Here is a 24,809-nt window from a genome sequence, read left to right on the forward strand (position 1 = left end):
TGATACGCTGGCCTGCCATCTGAGAAAAGCATCTTTTTTGTAACCTCTTGGGGGCGTTCAGATGGATTTGTACACCCTATTCGTATTGGCTGCGTGGCTTGTCCTCCGTAATGTCTAGGACGCAATGTGTAGGCTAGTTCCGCCCAGAAGAGTGACATTCGTTGGATGAGGAAACGCGCTGAGAACGTGCGATACTCCATTATCATTCCACCTAGTTAGCGTATTCTATATTCCAATATTTTTGGGGGAATTGACTGGGTACTGTTTTTTTCCGAGTGGTAAGTGTGAACATCCATTGTACAGTGAAATATTACAATGTATCTATTACAGATGTGCTCAATGGTGGGAGAGTCGCAGTTCGCAATACCAATTCATCTTGTGTTCCAGTTCTCTGTTTTATTTATGGACCCTTTTTCTACAGGCATTTTACAGGCACGTAGAAACAGAGAGGCCAGAATTGCAGGCTTCGACCATTCGAATCAGTTAAAATAAGCAGTCGATGTTTGAATATAAAGTATATTTTAAGTGGCGCAGGCAGGAACTGCATTGAACACTTTGTAACTGGATCGACGGACTCAGTTAAAACAGTACGGTTTATTATCCACAGTTACCCGTTGTGACAATTTTGCGTTATTTTTGAATACATGATCTAATGATTATAAAGTAAAGTAACAATGTTTGCTAGCGTACGCCTAGGCTACTGTAGGGTACTCAACGATATGAGTGACCCCAGGCCTCCTGCGGACGGAGTATTTCGGTCGAGATCGAGCGAAGCTTGTGTCAAGAGTAGCCTGTTCATTTCAAACCTGTAGAAGATTTTGAAAACTGCTTATTATTAGGCATCTACACATGCCTGCTTGATACAGTTTAAGAAACCACATCCATACAATCCAACTAAGTGCAGTATCGCTAGAACTTAAGACCAAATGCATACTGTTAGACTACGTGGGAATTATCTTTTGATACAGTAATGATTTGTGACACAAAATTATCTATCAGGATTTAGCAGGCACGATTTGCCAGTCCCACGGTGCCATGCTGATGCTGGCAACTAGTGGCTTGAAGGGATTAGGTTATATTAGATGACATTGTCAATTGTCACCTGGTTATTCGAAGGTCATGTGTCCTGAGGTGTAGGCAGGATTTTCAGGTTATATGATCCCAAGAATGACCTCAAAATAAGCAATGGCGGTTAAAGTTTACACAACAAACCGTGCCATTGCTTCCAGTTGTTGTCATTCTCAACAAAGCTTCTATTTAGTTTGGACCTATATTTTACAAATATCCAGCAGATAAGACTTTGCCTGTTATGGGTTTATAGCTAAATAAAAGAACAAACCCCTTGTAACAAATCTAGTTTGAAAAGGTCTAATACTGTAGGTCTCAAACATGTGTCTACAAGTTTGTTGGCTTGTCCATTCCAACGAAAGGGTGCATTTGTGGGAAACTCCACCATGTCCTTGATTTTAAGGCACCTGAATTTAGACCTAAAAAAATGATTAGATAAACCAATTTAAGTAAGTCTTATAACACATTCACAGTAGCCTATTAGCACACAAAATCTCTTGCCAGGGAATACAACACACAGGGGAGATGCAGGGTTTAATTAAGCTCTGCTGAAGCTGCCAGTCAGCCTTCTAGTTAGCCGTCTGTTCACTGTATCACCTCAGCATCACTGTCTGTCATTGCTGCCTACAAGGCAAAACCTAGAGCTGGGATTCATTGCACGGAGATAGGAGCATTCTACAACATGTGTGAATGTTTTGTACAAAAGTTAATCCACTGGTCCAAGATGCTACTTTAACCACTCCTGGTCACATATTGATTATTAATTCCAGGGGCCTTAAGCAGTATAACATCTTGGTTCTAGGTCCTTCTGTTGTGGTAGTGTGCCACATATTCTTCTGTTTGTCCTCACGTTGTGCTGTGCTGTTGAAATTGAGCTGTTTAGAGTTGTGCAATTCAAGACCTATAAGGTTACAGTACAGACTGTGTACAGGATCTGTTAAGTGAACTTGTCAAACGGAGAGCTGTTGTCCAAGCACCAACTTCCTAAGTCTATATATGGATCACAAGCCAGGCTGAGACCTCTCTAACCTTTTAATACTGTTGTAATAACCTTGATATTGCACTCCTTATTTAGTTAGTGTGTCTCTGCTCATCTCTTGAGCCTTGTGTCACTTCAGTGTGGACAGTCCTGTAATTGTTGTGTTAGACGATTGCTTGTCATTCACCGCAGGCAGCGTGATAACACATCTGGGAGAGAGCTATTCCGTTTCATTTCTTTATCAGTGTCGGCATGACAGCAGCAGGTGGTGAGATGGAGAGAGAGAGAGAGAGAGATAGAGAGAGAGAGAAAGAGAGAGCACAGGTAGCAAGCTTGTTGATCCCCAGGGATGGACACATTCCAAGGTGGAGGGGCCTTTAGATGCCCTCGGCAGTCCTTCACTACTGACACACGCATATACACACACGCGCGCACACACTACTACACGTGCACATGTGCATAGATCGACAATAAACATTCACCACTGCAGCTCCTCTTTGATACAGAGAATAAACAATGCATTGGTTGTCATGTTAATAGTGACTAATGTTCATCCCAATTAATCAATAATTTCACTCACATGTTCAGCCCAGGCAGGTTCCTTGTCCCCTTCACCTTGTTGTCAGGGAGAGTTGTGCAGGATATGTTTTGTCTTTGCTGTTTTGATCCAGCCACCACAGATCCATACCCATGGTCTGGCTACAAGATAAGTTAAACTGAGTTGTCCCAAAGGAAATTTGTCTTGGACACTTATGTTACCTGCTGTTAACATACAAATAACAAAGTGCATACGTGATACATACAATTAATACATACATTCATGCACAGGCTTTCACATATCCACACACACAATACCTACAGTACATGCACAGCATACAGCATGTGTTCCCAACAGCCTCCCTCGCTCCTTAGGCACCACAGTCCAAGGGTAGAGGTTCTCACGCACTGTAAAAATGGTATCCATGACTTGTTTTAATGGGCTTAGAGACACCAAGGAAAATGAAAGTCCTTGCCAGTTTTAATTGCAGTTGTGCAAATGGAGAGCCCACTGCACCAGGGGGCTGAGGCTCCTCCCCCCAGGGGGCTGAGGCTCCTCCCCCCAGGGGGCTGAGGCTCCTCCCCCCGGTAAAAAACAAACAAACAATACATCTGGAGATGAAGGGAAGTCACTGTTGTCTGTCTTAAGTCAACGTCAGATACATCAACAGTGAATCCAAAAAGATCGAAGACAGTTCTGGAACCAAGTTTAGCCATCTAATTAACGTATAAAGTTTAACGCCAGGTATATTTTCTCAAATTCTTGTGCACGAGGTGAGAAGTTGGAAGCACCATCTGTCTACATATGTATCATTACTTTGACAAATTTTACAAAAAAATATTTAAAATGTGGCATGATAAATCAATGACTATAGGTACGCAACTTCAAAATGGTTGGTTCAATGTAATTATGTCTATGATAGTTGTGTCAACTATCCAAATAATCTTTTGTCTCCAGGCTTGATTAATCATTGACCAAACCCCATTTACCAGTACTCAGAAACATTTAACAATGAAAGTTTAACAACGGTAAGATTTTTTGGGATCTGTACGCAATAAGGTGACATACAGTCGCTCGGCCCTTCCTAGTGACGAGTAGCTTGGCGAGCCAGCATCAGACTCCAAACTGTCACACTGAGTAAAGGAAACTCAGGAAGATTGGGTGGGATTCAGGTGTATGTGTGTGTGTTACTGAGTGGCGAGTTGTGACCCTAAATGTGTGTGTATCTCTGTAAGTAAGGGGGAAGCTTGTGACCAGACTAAGCAGCTGCTCCTATCTCTGTACATTTGTATCGTACATGACCCTGTCTGTGACCATCTCAGGATTTCCCTCATTCTGCCCTGCCTGCTTCGGCTGCTTGTAAAAGCACCCTCTCTGCTCCTCGGCTGGGCTCAGATGATGAGAGTGAGAGGCCTTATGTAAATGATGGTAAAAGGTCATTTGGTCGTCATGGCGTCAGCGTTTGCGCTCCGTGGAGGGGGTGGGGTTTGGGGTGTGATGGCTCCCTGTGGTTGCCAAGGACACAGCCAACCTCCTTGGAGACCAGAACAGAAGGTGCCTGTGCTGTGCTGTGCTGGCTTGGAGGATCCTCCTCACTCCCGGAGATTGACTTGTCAGCGATCAGTCAGTGTGACAGCCAATCTAGCAGTGTGATGGCTCTATCCAAAGAAGCTCGGCTCTGTGTGTGCAACAGGCAGCTCACAGAACTAACCTCTGTACATACGGAAGTATGGTTATTTTACTCCAGGTTTCCCTGGAGGACTACTATTTGCGACACATTCCTGGACTACTCACTCACTTCGGTCAGTTCTTTTTTTATTTAAGTGGGAGGGTATTTAATTGAAGAACCTGGCATGTCTCTATCTATGGAATATCTGAGAGAGCAAAGAGAGATGTGAAATGTGTTGTTATCTATCTGGAGGTGAGATAGCTGCCCCTTGTCAGCACCCTGTTTTCTCTCCAGCACTCGTGGCCTTGTGTTCCTCTCATCCATTACAGGCCTCGTGTCCTGCTGGCCCAGCACTTCTCTGACTCCTGTAAGGCTCTCATCCGAAGCAGACCCACCCTCCAACCTGCTGCTCCTTGACGTGAACTTGTTCCTTTCTGTCTCTCTCCTTGTCTCCCCCAGCATTGTGCTCCCCCGCTCTGCTCTTACCTGCATGAGTGAGCCAGGTTAGGAATCCCCTACAGACCGCCAGTCTGAAGCAGCTAGCATAGCGAGGGAGCGCACAGGCTGGTACTCTATTAGCAGCACTGAGAGCAGGGCTGACAGGCTGCCCATTCCCCCTTATTTATAGCAGTTGTAGCAGGAGGAGACGAGCCGGGCCCACACCTCTCTCCAGCCCAGGTTATAGATTGCAGCACATTTATTGGGTGTTGTCCATTTGTTGACATTCGCTTAGTAGTGGTATATTTTCCTCCATGTCTCTGTGGCTTTATGAGGCTGATATGAGAGATCTTTTATTTCAGCCTTTGATTCGGGACAGCGACATGATGCAGACCAACAGTTTTGAGGAAATCCGCTCATACTGTCTTCATGAATGTCATGGTGATAGATAGAGGCAGATAGGCGCTTCTAAGAATCAAATCACATCACCCGAAAGACTCTTCAAATTGATACGCAGCTTAGTGCTTGGTCCGCTCCATGACTTATAAATGAAGACCAAAATAGAGCTTGCTGAGCTGGAAAGGCTGAGCATGTAGGTTATTGTGGGATGAACATGGGAGAAACGGCCTCACATATGTTCTACCCCCCGCGGACCTACCTGACGGTTAATAAACAATGTATGATTAGTACTTTAACCTCGGTTGATTTAATATTAATAGAGTTTGTAGTTGGATGGACACATTACACTACTTGAGAGAAAAATAGTCCACTGGTCTGCCCCGTATTAGTGTTGTAAATCCAGCTTCTAGCTATCCCCTGAAACTCTGACAAATAATAATTTGGGCTATAAGACACTCTGTAAAGCCAAGTGGCTTATGTCTTGGAGACAGGCTTTTATATTACTGATGATGCCAACAGATATGCGGTCCTAAATCAATATGGGAAGATGCTTTTTTTTATCTCATAAGACCATTAGCGGATACAGCAATTCTTTAAAAGCCATCTGAGGATAGTAATAAGGGCCTTTGCGGTATGTGAATGTGTTCATGTGGGCACGTTTGTGCAATGCACGTCTGTGGACCCTTTATTTGTGAAACTGTCCTAAGCCTTATTTTGCATGTGTCTGTGACTTTGTTTCTGTCACTGGGTTGCCCCCAGTCTGGGGAGAGGAGAGGGGGTGGGGCTCCCTCTTGGCAGAAAGGTTAGTGCAGTGTCTGCTGTGTGCCAGTGAAAAACTCTGCTAATGAACCAAGCCTCTACTCTAATACCGACACACACACACACACACACAGATGCACACAAATACACAAACAGACATGCACGCAAAAACACTGGCAGTGTAAACCAAAACCAAATATAGCGTAATCCCCAAACTCCCCCACACACAAAACATGTGACAGATGCTCATGAGAGAGAGAGAAAGAGAGAGAGAGACAAATGAAATTGGGTAAGAGAAACACGCCACAAGGTCATGTCCCTCCACCCCTTCTGTACATAGTAGCACTCGCACAGGAACCCTCCATAACACAGTATTCAATGGTCTGTATTTGGAAATATTCATGCAGTGGAGTCTGCATGTTTTCTTTGGTATTTTCACTTTGTTAATGATGCGCTTTAGTATTACCAACCTTTGTTAGTTGAAAATAATTCTTACAGCCGTACTAGGAATTTTCCTAGTAGTTTCCTAGAAGTAAATTCTTAGAAGAGGGACTAAACACTGAGTTATTTCTAAATTACTGACAGATAGTGCTCTCAGTGATATTACATTTTTACACCCTTCACTTGACAATTGAATTAATTTAAGTTCTTCTATCTCGGCCTTTGATTGCATGTGCTGAGGACCCATGCAATCCAAAACAGCCTTTTATAAAGGAATTTGTCAGGGTGCGTAGAGACTGGGGCCTCAGGAAAACATCCTGTTCAAGGAGTGAGCTGTAATTAAGAAAGCAGGAGCATCACCAGGGACTCTCAACATCCCAGAGTCAGAGCATGGCTCTGGTCAGAGCATGGCTCTGGTCAGAGGATGGCTCTGGTCAGAGGATGGCTCTGGTCAGAGGATGGTACTAGTGTTGTGGTGGCTCTTCTAGTACTGAGACAGAGAAAGACTTCCAGACTGGATCCAGTCCTGGTCCAAATGTTCTATTTTCAGCCCATTGTCTCATTAGATCAAATAGAGCAGTGGTTTGGACCAGAACATACGGCTTACACTTCCTCCAGTCACACTAATGCCTTGACAGAAAGGAAATGAAAAAATGAAGAGATTTTTCTCCTCTAATTCTCTTACCAAACGGCCCTGGTTAGAGTGTTCGGAATAATCTGGAACTGAGCCCTGTCATAGTCCCTTAACACATAATTATACTCTGGAGTGGATTATAGTCAGACTAAGCTCTATAAATGTGCGTTTGGAGGGAATGAGTTTCAAGTGAGATGTTCCTGGTTACAAGAAAGGCTAGGGGTAAGGTGGCATCAGTTACCGTCCTGAAACAAGGGATATCCTTTTCTTTTCATGGTAACCACGACAACGGCAGGCACTTGGAGAGGAGCGGGCAGGGCAGGGGAGCTCTGCTGAATGGTTGGCATGGAGGTAGCATCTCTGGAATTTGGCTTGTCCCATTTCTGTTTTGTTTTTGATGCTTGACTGACTGCGAACCCCCCCAAAACTCAGACACAGACGTCCCTCTGTTCAGTAATTGGGACTGTACTTGTTAAAAGTATTGTTGACCAAACTAAAAACAGACAGAAACATAACACAGTTATTTATGTGGGACTATCTGTCAAATAGCTGCCAAGGATTCACTCATAAAATCCGTCCGTCTTTTAGGACAGGATCACCAAATGGATGCTTAGTTAGGTTAATCCAGGGTTACCAGTGAGACTCATATCTGAGTTTTAGGCAGTTTAATGGCCAGCATGGTGGCCAGTAAGCTGTGATCCATCATGGAGCCTCTCCCAGGCGGAGGTGCTCTGCCCTCCAACGTGAGATGGATGGATGGATGGAGGCACAATGGGTCGATGGGGGCTGAGGCAGGAAAGGTGGGGCTTCTTCATCAATCATCTAACACTAGCTGCTGACAAGGTGGCTACAAGACTCCTTGTGGTTCGCTGTATGTGTGTGTGTCAGCACTAAGCTTAACATAACAACTGTACCATCTCTATAGCCAGCCCAGCCCTGGCTGGATGCGGGTCACAGGGAGTGGGGTCTTCTTTTTTAAAGACCAGTGTAATACTAATATCAACCCAGCAAGGCAGTGCAATTCAGAATCAGGATCAGGATTTTCACTTCAAAGTTTAATCCTCCTGGTTTCATCTGTCTCGTGTCTTGGTCTCGAACGAAGAGATAAGCCACGAGTGGGAAGGACTGACCTTTCCCTTGCTGCGTCAGAGAGCTCCTGTGGTTTTCCTCAGACTTGACTTCCAGACATGTTTTCCTCTGAGCCCAGTGTGGTAGTGTGTTCAACATTGAGCCCAGTGTGGTAGTTATGTTCAACATTGAGAAAGGGCGGCCCTGGGCACACCATGCTGAGGGAGAAATTGACCCAGACAACAGCTAAGAGGCAATGTGCGTGAACGTGTATCATATTTGTGTTTGTAATGTGCTTTTAGCTCTAGTAAGCCATCAATTCATGTCTGCCTAAATGAGTGTTTCTTAATTATTCATATTCAGTCATATCTGCCAGGAGATGTCATTAGTAACAACGTTCATATTGCTGCAGTCAGACTCGGCTGTGTTCGACTCCTGCCTGCCTCTCAACGCTTAAGCTTTACCCACTGAATCACACCTCCGTAGATGTAGCACACAGTTTTTCACCACATACTGGTGTAATCACTGCTAAAAACAGATGCTTTCGATAACCTTTCTCGATCTATATCTCCCTCTAGAACGGCCAGAATCTACTTTTATCCCAGCCTCGATTTCCCCTTGTCTTTATGTTTCTTGTCTGTCCCAAGGGGCTCCTAGCTCAGAATAAACATCCCCAGATTTGTCTCTATGGCAACAGCTGCACACACTGTACAGTAGAATAGGATTGTATAGTGCTGATAAGAGACAGGCCAGTCTAGTGGGAAGCTGCTGTTATTACAGGTGGCTGGACCCACAGCAAGGGGCCACATAGAGAAACAAGCCTCTGGGGGGGTCTTTCTCTCTCTGACATTGAAGGCGCAACCAGGGGGTTGTTTCCCAGGTAACCCCTGTAGGGGGGAGGTCTGCAATTAACCTGTCAGTCTATAATTTGGGTAAGTCTAGCCTGACCCCACTCCGTGGGCACTCTATTAGCCGATTAGCAGGCTACGATTACAGTTGGCCTTTGCCTCCGTCCCAATTTCTGTGACAGCCTGAGGAAGTGTTGGATTGATCCAGCCAATACGCTTAATCTGCTCAAGCATGCAGAATATTTGTTTTTCTTTTCTCCTCACAGCTTGTCTAAATATTATTTAGTTCTTCTGAGCCGGATTTGTCAGCAGGATTCCACTCCATATTTTCTCTCAGTTCCGGGTAATTACTTCCTACTTTTGATGTTTTTTTTTTTCAATTTATTTTTCTTGTACTGGTATTGTTGTCACTCAAATGCCATCTGTTCTGAATTGTTGGCACACAGTTATTGACAGGTACCTTAAATGTCTGCCTGGGCTGTGATTATATTATGATGGCTACAATAGATGATCTTGAGATCATTGTTTTTGTTGTGTTGTTTTGTTACATTGATGGGTTTTTAATGTGTGTCTATTCTGTGCTATAAAACAAATTGCCTCTCGGAGGACATTACAGTTTTCTAAGTCTAAGTCACTCCTATGGATTTTGAGTGGAACTTCTAGTCTTTTCCAGGAAGCAGTTAATGAAGAGTGCCTAAAGGTCTTCCTGCTGACTCAAACTGGGATGATGTCACCGAGCATAGTTCTCTGGTTGGTTGAGTTACAGACACTTCACTAAGCAACCCTGAAGGTGATCTGATACTGAAGCCCAAGGTCATTAGAGGGGCGGACTCTGACACAGGAAGTGAATGCATCAGCCCCAGATCAGACTGCTATTGGCCTCCGTTCTGTCCAATGGTACTTCAGGTTGATTTGGGTTAATTATTAGCATGTATCTCTCACAGTCAGTGGCACTGTAGTTAGTATAATAGCCGATTGACTTGCCAACTTGTTGTTTGCTCCGACCTTCAGTAATCAGAGAACGTCTGTCTCAGTTTAGGATCCATATGCTTTTCAGTGTAACCAGAGCTTGTCTCTTGGTGCACCAGGTAACCCAACACTGCCCCCAGTTCTCACCTTGAATGAGGGCTGAGGTGGAAGCCATGAGAGGGGGAGGTGGGGGTAGGGGGAATAAACACAGACGTTGTCTCTCTGAAATCATTTGCTGGGATAACTAGAGGCCTAAGGGGGAAAATAAATGAGGCATGGTGTAGTGTTCTTTTCTACCTTGTCGTGTTTTTCTTTGTGTTTCTCCTGCTCATAAGTATGGGTGAGAGGTGTGACCTCTCCCATGGAGGTGATAGGCCGAACGCCCTTCAACCCCCACCTTTCTCCTGCAGCTTCATCACATGTGTGTTCCACAGCTGGGTGTGGGAGAGCAGGGGAGTCCCTGGGGGCGGGGGGGGGGGGGGGGCAGGGCCATGGCACCACAAGCAGACGCTTGCTTCATCCCATACTAATAGATCAATCAGTATGATGTGCTGTTGCTAACCGCTCCCAGGATAACTGACACATGCTGCTGACATGAATCTGAACACTCTATCGACCCTGTGGGACCCTGTGGTCTCTCAGTAATCTGCCATGTTCTGTGCGTGCTTGTGTTGATATGAACAAACACATTTACGAGTGCACTTGATGCTGTAACACAGCCCCGACTCACACAACGATACAACACTGTCAAGCCCAGTCTGTGGGAGTATGTGTCATTTGGTGCTTATCTGTACTGTCCTGTCCTTTCTTTTTAGAGTGACTAGACAGAAAGATGGAAGAGCTACAGGACGTCCAGCTGACTGAGATCAAGCCCCTGCTGACCAGTAAGGTGAGCTGATGAGGGGGGGACTAGCTGATGAGGGGGGGACTAGCTGATGAGGGGGGGACTAGCTGATGAGGGGGAGACTAGCTGATGAGGGGGAGACTAGCTGATGAGGGGGGGACTAGCTGATGAGGGGGGGACTAGCTGATGAGTGGGACTAGCTGATGAGGGGGGGACTAGCTGATGAGGGGGAGACTAGCTGATGAGGGGGGGACTAGCTGATGAGGGGGGGACTAGCTGATGAGGGGGAGACTAGCTGATGAGGGGGAGACTAGCTGATGAGGGGGAGACTAGCTGATGAGGGGGAGACTAGCTGATGAGGGGGGGCTACTTGCTAAGGAGGTCCATACGTATCCCAACAGCTGTGCACAGAACAGTGTGTGTACATACAGAGTGCTCTGTTCATCAAAGTGCATTATTTATATCATCTGGTTCACAGTAGAGGAGGAAAAAAAGAGAGGGGGGTTGGAGTCAATAGGAGAAGAAGGAGAGAGAGGGGAGGAGAGAGGAAGGATGGGAGTTTGAAAGCAAGAGGGAAGGCGGGAGAGATCAAAGGGAAAGCTGGCAGAAACTCATCTCTTTTCTGGAAGCTTTAAAGATTCCAAGGGAAGAGCAGCAACCAAAAAAAAACTGGCAGATCAAAGCTGTCTTCCCACCATTCCTCAAGGACCATCTCCACTGCAGCAAGGAGCCAGCAAGACGAAACCATGACACAGTCTTTCTTTGGGTGGGTTAGTGAGCATGAAGTCGGCCTGTCTGTAGAACATGACCCTGTTAGCTCAGTCGGGTGCTCCAGGTAAATGCTCCAGGTGACCCCAGGCGAATATCTCAGACAGTTAGGCAAAGTTTTGGGTTAGAGGAAGCGTGTTGACTAAAGCAGAGGCTTTTAGACTAAGTGTCATGAGGCCAGGGGGAAAATAACATGATCTCATCAGCCTGAATGAGTCTCTGGCTGACCTCTCACTCCACCTAGTGGCCACCTCATTAAGAGACATGACACAGCTGCCAGCAGGACAGAGCAGAGGAGAGACCCAGGGACAGGGAGGACATAGGAGGAGAGTTAGAGATAGGTGTAGGCCTCTCAGTTGGAATGACTGTTCAGCTGAACAGCACTTCTCAGGTCTCTGATATACCATTCAGACATTTTGTATCTGTATCTTACATGGAACGCTTCACAACAACTCTGTTTGCTCCTTTCTCATTTTCAGAACTCACGCAACTTCCAGGACTTTGACTGCCAGGTGAGTGTCCTCAGTTGAAACACTGTTGTTGTTTTTTCTGTTCCTGGAAATGGAATGACGCAGGGGAGGGTGGGAGGTATGAACATTGCTGCTCAGACCGTGCCCTAGATTTGAAAGGAGTTTCTCCCTCATGAGGTGTTCACTTTTGACCCAGTTTGTGCCCATGTCAAGTGTAAAGAACACGAGGATGCATCTACCAGTTATACTGTCAAGTAAACCCCTCAAGACTTGTCAAATAATGGTGAGATTGCCCTTGTTTCTTTGTCTGTGTGTATGTGAGCGTGTATTATTGAGAACAATAGTATTATTGCCAATCATAGCAAATGTTTGAACATCTTGCCAAAGATGGTAATCCTACAATTACTCCCCTGATCTCTGCTTGAGCTTGATTGTACTAATGGGGCCAGAGTCAGAAGTCTTCTCCCAGTGAAGGGTTAGGGTCTGTGGCTCTCCCAGTGAAGGGTTAGGGTCTGTGGCTCTCCCAGTGAAGGGTTAGGGTCTGTGGCTCTCCCAGTGAAGGGTTAATGTCTGTGGCTCTCCCAGTGAAGGGTTAATGTCTGTGGCTCTCCCAGTGAAGGGTTAATGTCTGTGGCTCTCCCAGTGAAGGGTTATTGTCTGTGGCTCTCCCAGTGAAGGGTTAGGGTCTGTGGCTCTCCCAGTGAAGGGTTAATGTCTGTGGCTCTCCCAGTGAAGGGTTATTGTCTGTGGCTCTCCCAGTGAAGGGTTAGGGTCTGTGGCTCTCCCAGTGAAGGGTTAATGTCTGTGGCTCTCCCAGTGAAGGGTTATTGTCTGTGGCTCTCCCAGTGAAGGGTTATTGTCTGTGGCTCTCCCAGTGAAGGGTTAATGTCTGTGGCTCTCCCAGTGAAGGGTTAATGTCTGTGGCTCTCCCAGTGAAGGGTTATTGTCTGTGGCTCTCCCAGTGAAGGGTTATTGTCTGTGGCTCTCCCAGTGAAGGGTTAATGTCTGTGGCTCTCCCAGTGAAGGGTTATTGTCTGTGGCTCTCCCAGTGAAGGGTTAGGGTCTGTGGCTCTCCCAGTGAAGGGTTAATGTCTGTGGCTCTCCCAGTGAAGGGTTAGGGTCTGTGGCTCTCCCAGGCTCCTGCAGTCTTCATGCTCCCTGCATCACATCATGGGCTAAAAATAGCTCCTGCAGGTAGGAGAGTAAGCACGCTCAGTAGAGTAGGGCTGGTTCATGCTCTCCTCCATGTGGTCCTGTCTAGCACCCATCCCCCATTACACACCCTCACACACCCTCACACAGAGCCTACACTTGTTTAGAGGTTTGTGGAGTCAAAGAAATTGACCAAACATACATACACTCATACAAACCCACTCTCTGGAATAGGTCTGTTTCCTAAATGTGTCTTTTTGCAGTGTAAAGCCAGTAATTCTACCATTGCACCAGTAATTCCAGTACTGCTGTGATGATGTCATAACCATGCTGCTGTGTGTGATTGGCCAGGAGGAGACAGGGTCTGGGGGTGGTGCCTCAGCCTTGATGCCACATAGATACTCCCTCCCTACCAGAGGATACATTAGCACCAACTCCACTGAAATCTTCCAGCAAGGCAGGGTCAGCACAACAGCTGCCTCTCTGCTATGAATGTGGAAGCTCCCATCTTTAAAATTGCAATCTGTGGTAAATCTCATTTCATCACAATGTATTGTCCAGTTCGTTCAGTGGTGAAACATTTTGTTTAAAGGTTGATTGTTCTGCATATACTTTACGTGGAAACTTAAAATAGGGATGTTTGACCACCAACTTAACTTAAACTAGGTGTAGTAAGAATCCCCTCTCTATTCTCCTCATGGAACAATGGCTGCCTCCTCTACACAGTATAGTACTGCAAGTCATCGTCGTCCTCCACTGTTTCATCTGGTCCAGGAGAGGGCGCTGTTTACCTGATCATTTGTTCAGAACCAATCAGCTTGCCTTTGGGTGGTGTGTTTAGGCGTACATACATTGTCTACTGTTCTGATCTACGGGTGTACGGGTTTGAGGACAACATGATCCATCTCCTTCCGTTTCCCCTGACTCATAGGGTGACTCGTGACTCATAGGTAGAAGTGCCAGCTTGCATGTGTTCTGGATATTCAAACCGTCACTTACCATCATGACTGTACTTTGGGGGGTGGCACACTGGAGGTTGAAACCAGCTGGCTGTCAGCCCTTGTTGTTAAAGTAGCCTATTTGTCATAAGGTGTATAACTATGTATAGGATTTAAAAAATGTATGTACCGCATCTGTCAGTGTGTACACCACACCTCAGAATGAACCATGTGTATGGGGCACCCCCTATGGGCCCCTGGTAGTAATGGCACTGGCAAATCCTATACGTCAAACTCAACACTGATTCTGAGTCGTAAAGCAGTTCTCCTCCGCCTCCACCTATCTTGCCGTTTGGGCAAGCTACTTTGAGAGGACTAACTGTGACTGCAGGTTATGTGAAAAATAGGCTATCAGGATCAGGTGAGATAGAGAGAGTGAGAGGGAGACAGGCTTAGAGACGGATAAACATGCTACACACATTTCCGGTTAATTCCCCATAACTAACATGCATGTGTACTTTATTGTTTCTTCATGTTGTATTGTAGAGAGCATGTTCTCTCTCTTGTCTCTGGCGGTGGGGGTTGTGTAGGATGAAGAAACGCAGGGTTGACGAGGGTCAGCTGATTCATGTTATTTGAATAGCTCTTATATACCTACATTACATTCAGCTGCTGTTAAACAATGAGGAGCAGGGGATGTTGATTCCTGCCATATCTGCCACCTACTGTAAATATGTGCATTGCCTTGTTTGTAATAAAATAACGTCTATCATTAAGATGATGAACCTGTCGTCGCTGTCAAAGACAGGAAAGCGTGTCTGCTTTCCTTTTCAAACATCAGCTTGATGATATATTCACCTCTTAAACCAGTAGGCTGATCCTTTAGCGTTGGCATGTAATGTCAGTTCCTGCTACTTCTTTTGTGATTGGTGTTGTCTGTATGGGGGATGCTGAATGCAGACAGGGGTCAATAGTCAAAGTCAGCTTCCCTTCCGTATTCTGTGCTCCAGCACCACTTCCTCTGTCTGTGTGTGACGTTGCAGCCCTGCCTGTCTCCTGGGCTGCTGGCTGCTGGCTGCTGGCTGCTTCCAGGCCTCCATCCCTCTGTCCCTCCATCCCTCCCCCACCCCTCTCCTCTAAACCCGCCTTCCTCTGCCCACCTGACCCTCTGCAATCCAATTAGAAGGAGCGGAACGTAGCCCCTGAAAACACTAACGCACTGTGCTTACCAAGCGCAAACTGCAGTCTCACTCTCCCCCTTTCTGCCTCCCACCCCTCTCACACTCTGTCTATCTCCTTTTCTCTCTCTCTCTCTCGGACTCTCCCTGTATTTGTATCTTATCCATCTCCCCCACTCTCATTCTAAAGTATCCACCCCTCTTCTTCATTTGGAGTTCTGTCCGTCTCTCTCATTTCCTCTACCTCTGGGTGCTCTATCCTTGCTCTTTAGCTAGTCCCTCTGTGTGTGTCTACTCCCCCTCTCTCTCTCTCTCTCTCTCTGTCTCTCTCTGTGTCTCTCTCTCTCTGTGTGTCTCTCTCTCTCTGTGTGTCTCTCCCTTGCGCTACTACCCTCCCTTTCTCCCTACCCGTCCTTGTGGAGATCTTGACAGCTCCCAGTGGCACTCACTCTACTCTCCTGCGTGGGAAACATGTCAGCCATTCTGGATCTGGACCAGATTGCATGCTCTGGGAATGGAGTGGTGAGTGGATCTGACTGACACACCTTGCTCCCTCTGTGATGGGTAATGTTTCTTAGTGCTGCTTGTAGAAAATCTGTGTGTGTGTGTGTGTGGCTGTAGGACTCCCTGGGCAGCGGCTCTCATACAGACAGACAGAGCCATTTCTGTGCACAGGCGTTAGTGTGGGCGAGCGTTTGTCTGCAGGATTTCTTGTTTTCATCTGCCGCCCCATGCATTCATGTGTGCGGTCCATGCAGAATGGTGCAGTGGTGCATTTTAACGGGATGTCATGAAAAATGCATATGTGTAAAGGGCTGTGAATAAGGGAGAATCCGAATGACTTGTACATGTATGCTGTTTGTCTGCCTGGGCTTGTGATTAGCGTTTGTGTTTGCCAGAGTGATTGTCGCTATTTCCGTTTGTATCAGTAATCATTTGGCTGGCCTTGTTCCCCTCCTCCCAGTCCCTGAGATTGGATCAGTATGAACTGCAACACTCAGGGGCAAGTCATCTTTCAACCACATAGCAACAACGTACCACCTGAGCAATGTGCATCACACCCAACGAGAACCCTCCTATTGTTTTGCCTTGTGACCGCTGGAATACTCAGAATACACTCACCATATCACATTATGTGTGTGTTGTGTGTGCGTGTGTGTGTACGTTTGTCAGTTTGGATGTGTGTGCGAGGTGATGGATGCCGTCACTGAGGGTGGGGGAGGAGAGAGGGAGCAGGATAAGGGGATGGACAGGACAGGGATGAAAGGTTGCGGTGAGGTATGATGACATACTGCTCTGATTGTCTACTTGGCTTTTCCTTATGTCCAAGTCTACCTAAACCCATCTGTCGTCTTTTCCCCTCCCCATTGCATCCTCTCCTCTCTGTTTCCACTATCCGCCTCTCCTTCCCCCCCTCATTTTATTCACTCTGTAACAGTGTTTCAGCTTTCTAAGGTTTCTCTGCTGTGCTGGGCTCTATTTATGCTTTAGTAAATGTCCGACCTCTACCGACTGTATCAAATCCACAGTATTCTACTCAGTATTCTACTCCAAAAGGCACCATAGTTAGACTGTGGTAAAGGGTTAAAGGATTGCAGCCATTGCAGTACCCCCCCTCCCCCTCCCTCTCAATGCAAGGAGCCCCGCCCCAGGTCTGTTTGCCTCAAAGGCTGAGTTGTGTGTGTGTGTGTGTGTGTGTGTGTGTGTGTGTGTGTGTGTGTGTGTGTGTGTGTGTGTGCGCGCGTGTCTGTGTGTGTGTTGAGGCAGAGATGAAGGGAAAAATAGTGAGAGGATGACTAAGATCAATAGTGGCCATAGGGAGTAGCAGGAGGTGGATTGCGGGATGCAGGGTCTGTGCTCCTGTTCCAATTTGAGGTTATGCATCATCACACCCATCTGTTTGTTTGTTCTGGCACTGACCTGTCCAATATCTTGAACCACATTCCTCTGAATTCATCTGTCCCTTTCATGTTTTTCTTTCTTTCATTCGGACCTCCCTATTGTCTCCCTGTTGCAGACAAAGTATTCGTTTCATTTCCTGCCTCAGATTTTCACTTGTGTGTGTGTGTGTGCATAGGATGTATGTGTTCTCTAAAGCAACATTTCTTCACCCACTAAGTGTCCTTGACACCGTCTTTCCTGAATATTCTAGAATAATTGTCCAACCATATAATAGCTTTGGCTAGGTAAGATAATCTATTTTTAAATAATAACAGTTTATTGTGTAAGTAAGCCTTGTCACTAGTTGACATTTAAACAGTCTAAGACTTAATTCTTGTTGTTGGGATGATGATTGTATTTTTGCTTCAGTCATATGCTTTTTCACCATTCATGCTAGAGAATGAAGGCCAAGACAGCCAATCTGTGACCTTCAGAAGACCGTTCAACCTTCACTTCTCCAAAGGGAATAGTCCTATATCAGTCAGTCTAATTCAACCTCAGCTGTGAAGTAAAAATGGTGCTTTGTACAGTGTTGTGTGCCCAGCCCTTCCTGGCACAGATAACCTGAGCTTCTCCTTCACTGAAGCTCTGCCTCTCTGTTATTGATGACCTGAGTGCCTCGAGACCTGAGACTTACCACTCCCTTGGACACACACACACATATACACACACTGTGTCTCCCACACCGTCCGTCCCATACGCAGTTCTAAGTCATGGCGACCTTGCGCTTTGGAATGTGTGTGTCTGTTTGACGTAAGCAGATACTGCTGTCACGAGTCTTGAGAAGTAGCAGTAGGAGGAGCCATGAGAAAGTTTGGATACAAGCCAAAGGATGACTATGTCATTTCCTTTGTGTCTTGCATCACCTCCTGTTTAAAATATGTTCTTCTCATGAAATGATGAGCTCAACATTTATTGCTGCATTTATTGCTGAGTAATCTTTATAGGCACTGACCTACTAGGTACTGCTTAACTGTTAAAACAAGGCTGTGGATAGATGGCATCCATTTTAGGGGATGTGAGTCTGTGTTTCGTAGAAGAGGTTCTTGGGTTCACAGCGAGAAACACGGAGAGGAGAGACGGTCCTTTGAGATTTTTGAATTAAAATGCTGGTCACCCCTGTGGGCAGAGCTTTGAGAAGCCATGACTCTGAGATTTTTGCGCAGTCATTCCTCAGAGAGTCTTGCATACTTGAGACCTCTGAAGAAAAGATCTTCTCTCGACACAATCGTCAGCTGTGTGTTTCATCTAGGCAGGAAACAGGAGGACCTTACTTACAAGATTGTATACACACTTAATTATCCACACGTACGCGCGCACACACGCAAGATTGTAATTGGATTTCGGATTTGTCCGACATTTTATGGTCTCTTCCCCGTGTGTGATGAGCTGTGTGGTGCTCAACTATCAGCTGGATCCCCGTCCATGCCAGATGTCTCTCGTCCCAGAGGGGAGGGGTGAAGGCCTCTCTGAGGGCTGAAGGCCTCTCTGGATCCTCCAGACATCTGGGAGGCCTTCATGGAAAATGACACAAGCTTCAAATGCCCTTTCATTCAAATTACTTGTTCACCATCGATCCTATTTCAGTCAGGTCTCTAACCTCCCTGTTGCTGTCTCTGATTGGCTGCAGGAGCATGACATTGAAACTCCCTATGGCGTCCTCCATGTGACCATGAGGGGTGTGCCCAAGGGCAACCGGCCAATCATCCTCACTTACCATGACATTGGCCTCAACCGTGAGTAAAAGAACAATTCATGCTATTTGTGCCATTTGGTACGTACAGTATCGTCTTACATGTTCGTCTCTGTTCTTCCTCTTTGCAGATAAGTCGTGCTTCAACACGTTGTTTAACTATGAGGACATGCTGGAGATCACCCAGCATTTTGCAGTTGTTCATGTGGACGCCCCTGGCCAGCAGGAGGCTGCGCCCCCATTCCCTACTGGGTGTGTGTTTGTGTGTGTGTGTGTGTGTGTGCACGTCTGCCTGCCTGCTTGTAAATAGGCACTTCTAAACAACCCTGTTTGACTTTAGTCTCATACTGTAGGTTGTCTGTCTTTGTGTCTCCAGGTACCAGTACCCGACCATGGATGAACTTGCTGAGATGCTGCCCTCAGTTATGACTCAGCTAAAGTAAGTGATGGACATGGTCACTAGCATGTGTACGACAGTAGCAGTGGGTTGTACAGTTGTGTTGTGGAGGCTGATGTGTACATCTGGTCCCTGCAGGGTTAATAGTGTGATCGGGATTGGAGTTGGAGCAGGTGCCTACATCCTCTCAAGGTTTGCTGTAAGTCCCCCTCTCTGATCTACTATTCATTTCCTCTCGCTCGTTCTCTGTCTGTTTCTCTGTCCGCCTGTGTGTCTCTGTCTGGGCTGTTAATACCACAGTCCCCAGGCTGGGTCTGGCTATGCCTTTCTACAGTATCTGTCAGACTGAATAGTAATGCTTCACATCCTCACACAAGCAGCAATTCATGAGTCTTTCATTTGAACCGTGCCCTTCATAGGATGATAAATAACCTTGTGACCGGCCCCATCTCGCTCTCTTTCTCTCGTGTTCTTCATCATTGTTTTTCTGTCTAGGCAGCAGAGCTAAAATAAGACAGGCATTATAGCTGTGCGATACATTATAGTTGGACAAGACATTATATCTGTACAAGACAGGATAGCTGTACAAGACAGGATATCTGTATAAGACAGGATAGCTGTACAAGACAGGATAGCTGTACAAGACAGGATATCTGTATAAGACAGGATAGCTGTACAATCAAGTCCACAGAAGGAGAAGGGAAGGACAGAGAACACTGAAAGATTAATGAGGAAGAGGAGGACGGTGGAGGGGGAAGGTGGATGCATTTATGGAGGATTAGGCATCACAGTGTTGGATGTTCCTCAGGGGCTCTGCTCTCATTCTGATTTAATGAGAAATATTGTGATTGTCACATGCTTTCATTTGGAGTATGTGCTCTTGGGGAACCAAATGTGACGGCTAGGTAGGATGGTACCAGCTGTTGCTGCCCTGGATTAGGATTATGTTAAAGATATCTGGAATACCAGAGGTCCCTAAACAGACATAGTCTGTCAATGCACTAATGCACTTCTAAATCCAGCACTCTTTTTAGAGACATTCTATATCTGCACCCGCCTGCTTTCTGGCTGATAGATTTTGTGCTGCACCTGGTTATGGTTTTGAGATTGGGTTTTGAGATTTTCCCACTATACCTGGTGTCAGACTGACCTTCCCCCTTCTGTCCCCTGCAGCTGAATAACCCCAGCCTGGTAGAGGGCCTGGTGCTGATCGACGTGGACCCATGTGCCGAGGGCTGGATAGATTGGGCGGCCTCCAAGGTCAGTTTGCTATCATAAGACATCCACCATACCGGCCCTTCCTACCCTTCCCAGACTTCTCCACTAACTGCACAATTAATGGAGAAATGTCAGGAGGTGGTGTTGAATAGTTGACTTGAGCCCATTGGGGTCTGGAATGTATAGGTCATGACTGTAGATAGTAACTGGACCTTCTCCTGATCATTTCCCCTTTAGCTGTCTGGGTGGACCAGTAATCTTGTGGACATCGTGATGGCTCACCACTTCAGCACTGTGAGTCCCCCTTAATGCCACAGCATGTTGGCCTTAGTTGGAGTCTAGTTAACCTCCGAAGAGAGCTTTCATCCTCATGGTGTGTGTGTGTGTGTTCTCAGGAGGAGTTGACAGATAACCAGGAGCTCGTCCAGACCTACCGACTCCATATTGCCCAGGACATCAACCAGGACAACCTGGGCCTGTTCTGTGCTACCTACAATGGGTACGCTTCCATGGGCGCTCAGAGGGCTTCATCCACTCTGGGGGTTTCGTTAGAGCTCTCTGATGGCTGGACACATTGCTAAACCATGTGTTTTTTGGGGGGGGTTTGTCTGACAGACGTCGGGATCTGGAGATTGAGAGGCCAGTCGTTGGTCTTAATGAGGACACAGTCAACACACTGTTGTGAGTTTGTATTGTTTGTACTATTTCCAGTTGTTTTGGTGTTTTGTTCATTCACTGCCATTTTCAAACTCTTTTTGCCGTCTGTTTGCCGTCCAGGTGCCCTGCTTTGCTGGTAGTTGGAGACACATCCCCTGCTGTGGAGGCTGTGGTGAGTTAGATGGGACTGTGGTTGGTTTAGATATGGCCATAGATAAATCCTCTGAAGTATACGTGAAGACGTTATACGTGACCCCCTTGACCCTCCTCTACAACCTTGCTGTAGGTGGAGTGTAATTCCAGATTAAATCCAACTAAGACAACACTGCTTAAGGTGAGGCCATATGTATTAAATGTGTAATAAATGAATATATATAAATGGGTGTGTGTATATATTTGTGAAGTAGAACTGACAAGTGTCTCTGTGCTAGATGGCTGACTGTGGAGGCTTGCCCCAGGTTGTTCAGGTGAGACTTGTGTTCCTAGGACACTCCATTTGTTTGATGACTTATTCAATTATTCACTTCATTCATAACTAGGTACTACCTACTTTCATAATTCATGTCTCTTTCACAGCCTGGAAAACTGGCAGAGGCATTCAAGTACTTTGTGCAGGGGATGGGCTACAGTAAGCATATTCCTATTTCTATAATTCAGTATGTATGTATTACAGTCATGCTGTAATTTAAATTTTGAAATACATTTTCGCGGTTACTTTAGCCAGTTAACAGTGGCTCCTCTACATTTGAAACTGCCTAATGATGTCCTCTTGAACTGACGTGTTTGTTGTCAAGGTCTGTACGGCCAACGTACTTCCTGTTGACGTGAGTGAAATGATAAACGCAAGTAAATGGATGTTGCTTTCATTGCGGTTTCCCATGAGCTTTAGCCAGACATTCTGCTAAAGGGTTTGGAGAGGACCCAAAAGTATGTGAAAAGACTGTTTTTGTCACCCCGATCACGGAGAGACACATCTTACTCCTAATGCCTTTCCTCTCTGGTCTTTTCAGTGTGTGGTAATCTCAATTCTCAGTAGGTGAGGAATTAGTGATTCTAGCATGACAGACTATCATCAAGGATGTGCTGAACAGCAATTGACTTCCTGTTCACTTCAGCGTGGGAGAGATTCTCTTGTTTTGCCGTGTGCTTTTTCTTTTTCTCAACTGTTTAAGATGCAGTCCCCCCCCCCCCCCCATGGTGCATACTTAAACAGGCTGCTGGGTTATCACCTGCTCATTCATCCACAAGGAATATATGTATTTACCAAATTGATCACAGTGCACAAAACTGGATTGAATGTTTGATAAACATTGATAAGTGTGGGTGTGCTTGCTCTGTCTTAATATAATGCTTGTATCTTTGCTCTCGATCTGTCCAATCCCACCTCAGTGTGAGTGCAGCCCTCGGTGTGCTGTACTGTAGTGTCATGTGCTGTAGTGTCAGTAGTACAGCACATCCATGGTGGAACTAAAGGTCAGCATAGAGTGCCTGTGGGGCAAATGTCATTGTAGGACTAGAAGATGAAAGGCTCCTTTCTTGCAGAATATTGGAAATAGAAAGCCTCTGCAAAAACTACTCTTCGCACTGGTAGAACCTAAAAGGAGAGAGAAGGTATTCTGACATGTGAGATGGGATTCTCTACACTTGCTCTGTAGCTGTGGTTCTATATGCTACAGTATGTATGCTACGTACAGGGCCAGTTGCACTAGTCAGGTTTGCCCTGCTCTTCATTCTATCTGATAGTAGGACCTCTCTCCTGAAGCCCTCTTGACCCCTCACTCAATCTCGACATTGTCAAATCTCTCTTTCAATGTTTTCCTTTCTCTTCCTTTCTTTCCCTTCCTCTGTTCATCAACGCTAACAGTTCCCTACGTTCTTCTCAGTCACCTGAGCAACGAATCAGGTATTAGGTCCTTGAGCAGCTTCAAGGCTAAGACTAGCTGCACCAGCCGCAAGTCATCCCTGCCCACACCAGATGAATGTCAATGTATGCACAAAGAAATCCATTGAGCTGATGCTTCCAAATTGTATTTGAAATATTAACTTGTTACATTAAGTTATGTTACCTATTTGCATACTTTGACAGATTCATTTTTGTTCAGGTGGCTTTCCTGATAAGCATGAACATCTCTAGGTCGGACTGCTCTACTTTGTTGGTGGTGCATGAGATTCTAGTGTTGGTTTGTTTTGTTTTGGTTTCTATATTCTATTTATATGCTTCTTCTATTTAGTTTGTTTTGGTTGAGAGATGCAGCCTCTTCATGCTTTGCATATCAGTATCTTTGCATGGTGAATATAGTCAGCTTTAGTTTTACATGTATGAGTATGCCCAAAGAAACGATCATATGACTCATCTGCACTCCTGTGCTCCCTGCATCCCCTCCTCCGCTCGTCTCTGTGACAGAGAGGCTAACGCTGCTGTCTTGTGCCCTAGTGCCGTCAGCTGGTCTGAGCCGCCTGGCCCGCTCCCGTACCACCTCCTCCTCCAGCATCACCTCCATGGACAGCAGCCGCAGCCGCAACTTCAACAGCCTGCTGGAGGGCAACACCACTGGGGCCCTGGACAGCCAGGTTGGCCCCCAGACCATGGAGGTCTCCTGCTAAACCTGCCCCCACACTCCTACTTACCACCGGGAAGCAGCCCTCCATGCTGCCCCTGTCCGCCTCCTCCTCCTCCCGTAACTTATGTCTCCCATCTGTATCTCTCTTACACTGCTACTCAATGCCAGAAGGTTATGTAATGAATAATGTGATGAACATGTGGATATAAATATATATATATATACAAAGATATATTGACTATTATATCAAATGTAGTCACAACTTGATGCAATGAAACAAATATATATATATAAACATATACATATATTTGTGTGTAAAGGGTCTGATGGTAAGATCAACCACCCCATGTCCTTCTCATTATTTTCTATCCAAATGCATGTCTTTCATGCAGGCAGATCTAGCCTCACATCTAGATACACTTGTTCCCTTCTTATGTTACCAATTATTGCCTCACATCTTGTATTTATTTTTTCACAATGTGTTTATGTGTAGAAGGTTTGCCCCCTTACATTTTAAAGTCTTGAGTTTGAAGGGCACTGTAGCTCAAAACCAACACTACCCAGGTCCTCTGCTTCTGTACTTCAGTCATTACACATAAGTGCAACACTTTTTAATTGATCTTTTTTATGTTGGGAACTTTGAACACATGCCTCTATTGATTGTGTGGTTGTGTTTTAATGCTGTATTGTACCTACACTGTTATTCTCATTTCACCCCGCTCACATTGTAGTATTATCTCTCAAGCTGTGTGCATTTGTAGTATTTTACTGTATCTGCAATGTGTTATTCAAATGTATTTTTTGCATTAGCAAATACACTGAATGAAAAATAGCACTGTATACAGGTTGAACTAGGACCTTTTATGTCTTTCAAAGCATCTGTGCAAAGAATAATAATACAACAATAGAAATACAAAACAACGATATCGTAAAGATGTTTTGATCTCTATATTATTTTGTTATTAATGTTGTTTTCTTTTTTCTGTATACACAATTGTTGTTTTTGTAGCCTATTCAGTCATCTGTTGAGTAGACCTTCACAGTAACAACATTAACAAATGTCTTCTGATGTGAAAATGTGTTTAGTCCCTTTCACAGAGGGTGGTGCCTCTCACTGTCTGCTGATTCAACTCATTTATACTACCGTAATACTAAATAAAGCTAGAATATTGAAAATGTCAA

The 24,809-nt window shown here is 45.6% G+C and overlaps 1 protein-coding gene across 7 annotated transcripts; it reads left to right on the top strand.

Moving 5' to 3' along the window:
* The first annotated feature begins 129 nt into the window (after positions 1-129).
* ndrg3a (ndrg family member 3a) lies at positions 130-24,809 on the top strand. Of its 7 annotated transcripts, none has more exons than XM_062462700.1 (17): positions 130-282; positions 10,628-10,699; positions 11,902-11,934; positions 18,732-18,837; positions 18,926-19,046; positions 19,171-19,233; positions 19,330-19,390; positions 20,365-20,451; positions 20,647-20,703; positions 20,805-20,908; positions 21,025-21,090; positions 21,187-21,238; positions 21,353-21,400; positions 21,498-21,533; positions 21,643-21,694; positions 22,931-23,053; positions 23,501-24,809. In XM_062462700.1, the coding sequence occupies exons 2-17, from the start codon at positions 10,643-10,645 to the stop codon at positions 23,668-23,670; spliced, it is 1,236 nt and encodes a 411-aa protein (XP_062318684.1). In that variant the 5' UTR covers positions 130-282; positions 10,628-10,642; the 3' UTR covers positions 23,671-24,809. The 7 variants fall into 7 exon arrangements, with proteins under 7 accessions (XP_062318684.1, XP_062318675.1, XP_062318702.1 ...); XM_062462691.1 differs by having other exon boundaries at positions 132-278; positions 10,626-10,699; XM_062462718.1 differs by having other exon boundaries at positions 132-278; positions 10,626-10,699; positions 22,931-22,969.

This window comes from Osmerus eperlanus, chromosome 1 (assembly GCF_963692335.1).
Source record: "Osmerus eperlanus chromosome 1, fOsmEpe2.1, whole genome shotgun sequence".
NCBI lineage: Eukaryota > Metazoa > Chordata > Actinopteri > Osmeriformes > Osmeridae > Osmerus > Osmerus eperlanus.